General features: G+C 48.1%; 1 protein-coding gene across 1 annotated transcript; it reads right to left on the minus strand.

The window, feature by feature from the left end:
* Positions 1–5,898: 5,898 nt before the first annotated feature.
* On the minus strand, positions 5,899–7,820 carry LOC119333171. The gene is made up of 3 exons (XM_037606166.1): positions 7,317–7,820; positions 6,859–7,186; positions 5,899–6,411 (listed from the first exon to the last, which is right to left on the minus strand). The coding sequence occupies exons 1-3, from the start codon at positions 7,818–7,820 to the stop codon at positions 6,371–6,373; spliced, it is 873 nt and encodes a 290-aa protein (XP_037462063.1). The 3' UTR covers positions 5,899–6,370.
* Between the last annotated feature and the right edge of the window lie 838 nt (positions 7,821–8,658).

An 8,658-nucleotide genomic window follows, 5' to 3' on the forward strand; every position in this document is an offset into this window, starting at 1 on the left:
GCGGAGCAGCTCCTCCGCGAGCGCCAGGCGGTGGGCGGGTAGAGCTGTTGTGCCTCGGCATCCTTCTGCCACTGGAAGGACTACTTAGAGGACGACAATGGCGCCAACACCGATGACAGTGCGGCCAGCCAGCGCAGCCACGTGTAAGAGATCACAGTCAGTTTTATGTAAATTTTGTACAAACTTTAACGAATTCCGTAGTGTTGATCAAATTCGTTCGGTTTTTCTAATTTGTTTTGAAACGGATGCGAGCATGGTTAAATCACTGTCTGTGTAAAAAGTTTGGACCAAGTCCGCCGACAAAATAGTATGTCGCTTTTGGGGTTAGCGCCAATGTGGACTCTTAAAACGTCTGCGAACGTACCGACGGACGTGTCATGATGCAGTTTACCGTCCAACACGGACCCCATTTGTTCACACCCTCTCCCATGCAAACGCACCTCCACTCTCAGTGCCGCATTCTTGCGGGTACAAAGCGGGTGCGAGTTGTACTGTAGCCGACATTGAAGCGCCGGCCAACTGAGAGCAGCTCGCGTCGCGTCCCGGTCTCTGCTCTTGTTCAATGCCGGAGAGATGTGACTAGACACGATGGTCTGGGTCATCGACCGGTCGAAGACTACAACAGAGACAAGAAAGTATCATCTCGATGAGGAGATGCTAAAGTACGGCAAGCAGTGGTCTCTAGGCAAGACCACCTCCACCGCCGCCACCTCCGGTAAGTCCCTCCACCAATCTCTCCACATGTCCACGTCAGCGGCGGCCGCGGCCACACTGTGCGCGGTGCAAGAGCAAGCGAACAGGATCATCCCCGAGCGTCAGGCCACAACCAGGAAGCCCTGCCGCGACCTCGCGCCCTTCCATGTTTGGAAGCCTGACTTCGACAAAGGAAGCCTGCCTTCGACCACACAACGCCACCGCCACCTCGACTGGCAGTTCGCCAGGATTGGCGACGAGTGGCCGCTAAGCGACACCTGCACCGCCAGCGACAGGGGCACGACTGCGGAGGCCTTCCGTGTGGTGGAGGAGGAAGTGGAGAAGCTCCTCCGCGAGCGCCAGGTGACAGGCGGGCAGAGCTATCTCACCCCGGTCTCCGCTCCTGTTTAATGCCGGATATATGTGATTGGGCACGATGGCCCGGGTCATCGACCGGTCGAAGACCACAACGGAGACAAGAGAGTATCGTCTTGATGAGATGTTGAAGTACGGCAAGCAGTGGTCTCTAAGCAAGACCACCTCCGCCGCCGCCATCTCTGGTAAGTCCATCCACGGATCATCCGCGAGCGTCAGGCGACGACCAAGAAGCCCTGCCGCGACCTCGCGCCGTTCCACGTCTGGAAGCCCGACTCGGACAAAGGCGGTGCCGCCGGCCAAGCGTACGAGGTCAGAGCTAAGTATAGGGTAGTTTAGGATTTTTTTATTTTGTTCACCAGATAAAATATATTGAACGATGAGCTCGAATTCAACTCACGCACACACAGTAGCAAAGAACAGAGACACGCACGACAGAGTATTTTCTGTGCTGAACAAGTCTTTTCCGTGCTAACTGAAGAAATGCTACAACTAACGGAAGAAAAGCTACAGCTACATTATTCTGGTGCACGTAGATTAACATTAACACTCTGTTGTTGTTGCCCTCCAAGTTACAGATGCCCTCATGATATATTAGCAAGACAATCAACACCGATGTATTGCTCGAATTCGTGGAACCAGCCTATTTAACACGTGTATGATGTTTAAGAGATAAGCAACAACCTGGATGTAGGTAAATACGAACATGTGTAAGCATGTGTAGGAAGAATAACCAACACCAACGTATTTAGGATCAAGTATTGATACTTTAGGCCAGTCAGATCTACAAATCTTGTTGTCCGAATTATAAAGTAAATGGACATAAAAGAAAAAAATAGCAAATAACAGCAATAAATTCGTCACTTCAACTAGGTTCCACATTTTCAGAACGGTGGCTTTCATTATCCATTGAACCTGCATGTAGAAGCAACATAGTAGTAAGTTTCATGACCAAAATGACATAAGTTGCAGCAGATGATACTAAGAATGTAAATAACAGAATCACATTGGAAGCTGGCCTTTATTGAGGTACTGTGTCATCACTTGGCACTATACGAGCATCTACAGTTTCTCTATATCTCGTCTCATCCAATTTTATTTCTGATCGGCAGTATCAAAAAGCTCAAAAAATTGCTGACATGATAAGGTTCACGCGCCAAAAAAAACATGATATGGTTATGTTTCCACATCATTCCATTCTTCACCATATCAAAATCATCTTGAGGCTTCATCTTCAAAACAATTGACCATCCTGGATAAAGATGGTCATCCACGTAGAACACTTGGTCAACTTGATTTGCAAATACAAAAGGTTCATCCTCTGCCTTTTTACAAGTGTGAATTAGACTAGAGAAATTCACAAGTCTACACCCATACTTATCTATTTGCATACCTTTTCCTTCGGTAACATCAACCCATTCACATTTAAGTAGCACCACTGAAATTCACAATTATATCATTTTTCAACACAATATAAGAAATGTATACTTTTTTCTAGTTCATAAACTGTAGGCTATAGGCAAACATGATTGCAAGTTATTTAGGCTACAAAACTAGTGAAATCATTTGAATATATCTTTGGTTCAGGTTACAGGCAACGAGATTGTACACCATTTCCTAACAATGGTGAACTAGATCCAACAACACAGAATGACAGTAAATTTGTGGACACATTGTACAATCAGGTAAAATCTGTGAACACATAGTACATCACAAGCAGTAAATAGTATAACTAGCCTTCACCTCTTGTACGACAGCAGCGTCCAATTCAATTGTTGAATGACTGAATTTTCATTATGATACAACACCTACAGCAGCTGCCAACGTTGAGCTACTCCCAAACACCTGGAGCCATATTGTACAATCTGAATCCTTTGATCTAAAAATTCACTATAAGGAAAAAATTCTAAACATATGGCATGTAAGTGCCCAAATAACATCAATGATGCACGCACAGAACAGATTTAGTTACAGCAGCAATTCCCTCTTAAAAGACAGCTAAGAAACCAACAAGATCATGTAGCCCATGCCTATGTTAGCCAATTCAGAGCAACGCTTGTTCATCCATCAGGCATAAGTCACTACTGTCAATGAAACAGCATGATCTAAGTCATTGTTTTTCTGGCATCGAAGCGTGGATAAATCGTCTGCAAACAGCCATTTTCAGTGCTAGGCTAACAGACTGCGGTTGGGAGTTGGAACATCAAGGTTTGAACTTCTGGAGAGAGCAGATCAATATAGACCAGAGAATCCCTAAAAAGACAAGAGATTAGAAACAAACAGAGTGGACATGTTCTTAAAAAAACTGTACTCCAACTATCCAGAAATAACGCAGTTGAACATCGTCTGGGCACACTTTCCAGTCAGAAGTACCCAAATAAAATGAACGAACTCCTCAGACAGCAGCACACCCAATTCGAGCATTCCTCCAGTAGTAATCTGCACTCAAAGCCCAATTAGGAAAAAGTGGCACATTCATCATTTTTAGTAATTGTGTACGAAACAAACATGAGTTTTCAAGCAGTCAAACCATTGCCCAGCAGACTGCAGTTGTGAACTGGAACAACAAGATTAAAATGTGGAGAAAAGAGATCAACGGAAACTATACACAAACCATATCATTGGCATCTATGCTCGGCATTTTCCTCGAAAGATCATGGATCATTTCTCCAATTGTTCAGAAAATCAATACAACCGAAATCTGATGTCCACAACACTTTTGACAAGACATTACCCAATTAACACCAATGGTGTCCTAAAATAACAGATTTAGTTACATAGCTACATCTATGATTCAATTACATCAAACTTAAAGTTCTAGAAAGAGCAGAGCAAAAGAGACGTTCCTAAAAAAACTTAATCTAGTCAGAAGTACCCAAATAACATAAGTGAAATACTCAGACGGTAACACATCTAGTTACAACACTACTCCAGAAGCGGTTTGGATGGCGGTCATTTAATAGGATAGGCAATTAGTTTACCTATCTTTCTTTTTGTCAGCCGGTTGTGGCATCCTTTTTTTAGCTCTGTCTGAGCTCCTTTTTATCTTTCTTTGGAGACTTTTAGACATTGTTGGAACCTATTTATTTGTTTAATAAAAGGGTCGTATGCATCGTTCTGATGTAGAGGCCGGGGAATCCCTTTTTCAAAAAAAAATCCGATTAACACACGCAAATCCTGGAAAGCAGACGAAGCTGCTATTGCACATAACCAAAAGAACAAGATCAGATACTGATACCAGATGCATCGTCTAAGCGGGACACAGATGGCAACACTGAAGAAGTTAAGCACCATGTCACAGGTGCTGCAACCGTTCCGGCAGATCAACAATCTCATATTGCTAAAACAAGACAACAAAAGAAAAAGAAGGCACCTTCTGTACAAAACCTAAAGGCAATGTAATGTGCAGAAACTAGTTTTCATGTAGATGTACTGTTGTTGGATAAAACCGAGTAATTGACAAAAAACTATCATATTTCACGTATCCGTCTCACAGGACTATCACATTTTGAAAACTGACCGAAAACTCCAGATTAATACTAATTTTGTGACAAAAACTATCAAGTTAAGTTGATGACTGTTTTTATGATTTTAAACCTGTTTATGACATGTGGGACTGGGAGCAAAGTCAACTCGGTTTATTTTGACCGTGAAGTTGACCGTTATGACAAATAAGACCCACACGTCATCATCAACCTTCTTCTTCCTCCCTCGTTCAACAAGCACCTTATGTGCATCGGGCAGCACCACCGTGCCGACGCGTCGACGCCGGTGAGCAGCGGCAGCCCGTGGCACCGGCGATTCTTCCTCCCCCGATTCCCTCACCCGCGCCGCCACCCACTGCCGACCCTCTTCTGTTCCTCGGACGGACCTTGCCGCCGGGCTACGCTCTCATCACAGGACATGACAAGGGAAGGAGGAGAGGGAGATCCAGTGACGGCCATGGCAGATCGAGCACGCTCCTCCGGGTCCTCCCAACCAGATCCGTCGCCTCCATCCGGCGCGGAACCAGCGACGATGACACGCCCGTGCGTGAGGAGACGGGTGGAGGGGCTCGCGCCGCCGAGACAGAACCTCCGACGACGCGGCCGTGCCAACCCTCTCCTCAGGCGACGGCGACGGCCTTCATTCTCTCTCGGTGGGGAGCTTGCTGCTGCGACACCGGTGATGGGTTGCATATGGTATTCCACACACCGGCGAGGACGACCATGCCAACATCAGTGACAGTGGCGCACGAGCTCGTCACCGCCGGTGGTCTCCATGCACTTGCGCATGCGCATGGTGCCAGTCGGTGGTGGTGCACGCCACCACCCGAGCCTGGGGCTAGAGCTCTACTTGTCCTCGCCGGTGTCCTGCTCTGCTGCTGGTAAGGTGTTCGAGGAAATGCCAACAAGAAGGAGAAGAGGAGGAAGAAGAAGGTTTGATGCTGACGTGTGGGCCGTTAGCCGTTAGCGCGGTAGCCGTCCCGACAGGTGGGCCAGCTCTGTCAGAAAGGGGTTTAAAACGGTTAAATCGGTCTTCAACTCGACCTGGTAGTTTTTTGTCACGAAATTAGCACTAATCTGGAGTTTTTGTTCAGTTTTCAAAATGTGATAGTTCTGTGAGACGGATACGTGAAATGTGATAGTTTTTTGTCAATTACTCGATAAAACCTGAATTTTGTTCGTACGTTGCAAACCCCGTGGCCAACACCCAAAACAGGACAACTGAAAACACGATCACCAGCTCACAGCAAGAATCCGCTACATTTTTTATTTGTACGAAATGCATATAGTCTAAAAGAAATACATGACCACCAGCCCACTGGAAGAACCAAATTTATTTTCCACTTATATGAAACGCATGATCATCATCACACTGCAATAACCACTGCATTTTCCATTTATGCGAAGTACATCATCCAAAATGAATGGTGACCGTCGATTCATTTGCAGAACCCACAGTGGAATGCTTCATCCCGGAAGCAGTAGCAACCACATCACAGAGATGAATGTCAGAAGAGCGACAGTGCAACGACTACTACAACCAGAATCGCTACGAAATTATTCACCCATTGGACACAACGCTTTCAGCAGGTCTGAATCATAGAACCGCGATGCCAAAATAGACAGGTTCCCCCTGTCCTGAGAGCGGAGCAAGTTTAGCTAGCAAAAGAAACACAAGAGCTGATTAGTTTTCTCAACCTACTATATCTATCTATCAAATATCAATATGCAAAAGTAGGCGTCCAGTTCTGCCGGCATTGTGTCTGAGGCAGCGAAACTTCCAGGTGAACTGTCAGGACTCCCACTCTGATCTTTATCTACTTCGCGGCGACATCCGGGTGTCGCAGCGCATCATAGGCTGAATTAGCAGAAATAATGAGGCAGTTAGGCGGCAGACAAATAATCAATATAATGACAAGATCAAGAAGACAAAACCTGAAACAATATAATTATAATGTGCAAGGAACTAAGCTTTATGGACTATCTCTTGTAGGATACAACCTGAATTTTGTTCACAGGTTAGAAACTTAGTATCTTCCCTGCAGTTGCAGACAATTCCCAACACCCAGCAGTTTCAGTTAACTTGTTTTCCGGTACAATTTCAGTGAACTGTTTTACTGTAACAGCTTCGGTAAACTATTTTTCAAACACAAGCAGATCAGCACCCCACTTAAACAAGACCAAAAAAAAAAAATCATGGCCGTGCAGCAAAAAGTATCTACACCAAAATCTGTACATTGCTCACTTCTTGCCTCCATGGGATAAATGGGAAGTTCTGAGTTCTGACATGGAGGGAGGCTCTCACCAGGGGTCCCGGACAGCATCACGACGATATCGAGGGTCTCGCCGTAGCGGCCGTGGGGCAGGTTGACGACGAGTGGGGTCAGCCTCCCGTAGAGGCCCGCTCGGACGCACATGACCATGTCGCGGCGCTGGCCGTGGATGTCGATGTCGCCGACGCGGCTGGCCAGCGCGTTCCTCAGGTGGTACACGGACCTCCCCCTGATACGGAGCGCGGACCAGCCGTCCTCGTTGTAGAGCCCCTCGTCGCTCGCTCGCACGAACCGAATCCGGCGCCATCCGCCCGGCTTGCGCCCCAGCATGATGACGGAGAGGTCTCCGGGGACGCGGGTCTGCACTTGAGTCGCCAAGAACCCTAGTTATGTATATTCAGGAGATCAAAGAAGCAGGGTGATAATCTGAATTTTCTGATCGAAAACACAAATGCGATCAGGAATGAGGAGCGGGACATGGCGAACTCACCCGAATCGGGCCCGGAATGAGAGGCGGGCGCGCTCTGGGGCGGATCGGCTCGACGATCCAGTGCATCATGGCGCTGACGTTGTCGGTGTACTCGACGCCGACGCGGGCGTTCCACCGGAGGTACCTGCGTAACTTGCCGCTGGCGCGGAGGTAGCGGCCGCCGATGTTGCGGAGCAGGACGCCGTCCCCGGAGCCCGCGTCGACGGCCTGCCACATGATGGCCGCCAGAACCGGCTCGTCGTAGTCGCGCTGCTCGGCGCGGAAGCCGTGGTGTCCGAACGGCGCCGGCTTGGCCGCGGCCGCGAGGTAGCGGCCGTAAGCGGCACCGTGGAGGAGCAGGTGCGAGCCGTCGCCGTGGTAGATGTGCACCGTCCACGCCGCGTTCAGCGAGTACCGACGGCGGCTGATGGAGACGCTCTCCCCGTCGTCGTCGGCGTGGAGGTAGTACGTGTCGTGCACGCGGCTCCGCAGCCGGACGTGCTGCCCGTCGTGGAAATGGTCCATCGGTAGAGGTGGGCACTGCGCGGTGGAGAGGCCATGGCGAAGGCTGTTGGTTAGGCGGTTACGATCGGCCGGGCGCCATCGCCATGCGAGCCTCTGGGCACAAGGTGGGCCTGCAGGCCATTTGCTCGGCCCTGGGCTCCTCAAACCCTATTCGGCACCTTAAGCGCCAGTTTGGGTTTAGTCTAAAAAAAAATTGTTTGGGTAAACTGCGAAATCACTAGTTTTAGCATGGTTTTTTTAAAAGCTGTTTTAGCATGGTTAGTTAGGGCATTTACAATGCTGAGCGCTTAAGTAGACGCTTAAATAGGTAAAAGGCAAATAAAATAAGCACCCCCGAAAATGAAAAGGAGCTAACGACCCTTCCCCTCAACGCAGGGCGCTAACTGAGACGCTAAAAATCAGCTAACTACACGTAAGTAGAGACGCTAAAAATCAGCTAACTACACATAAGTAGAGTCTCCGCTTTCCACGCCGCAAGGCAAAAAACCAAGAAGCACCCGACTCAATTTGTTGCATCGACGCTAGAGGAGAGACCAAGATTCAACCTGGCAACTGCCCATCGGCAGGGATCAAAATCCTAGCGCCCGTTTTTAAGCGCCGCATTGTAGATGCCCTTATATGCCAACGAGTATTATTTATACTCGGCGGAACCAACATAGAAGCGTTGGGTTCAAGTAAACCCAATGGCTTTTGCATCGTAAGTGCGTGTAGATACATGTTTGTCTGACCTGAACCCAGTAAAAAATCCTACCTGACCCCATCAGCCCTGGGCGTAGGACGTCCCTCGGCAGTACTTTCTTCTAAGTCAGAGGATCTTGTTCCCAGTTTTTGTTGAGGA

Source organism: Triticum dicoccoides, chromosome 7A, assembly GCF_002162155.2.
Source record: "Triticum dicoccoides isolate Atlit2015 ecotype Zavitan chromosome 7A, WEW_v2.0, whole genome shotgun sequence".
Taxonomy (NCBI): domain Eukaryota; kingdom Viridiplantae; phylum Streptophyta; class Magnoliopsida; order Poales; family Poaceae; genus Triticum; species Triticum dicoccoides.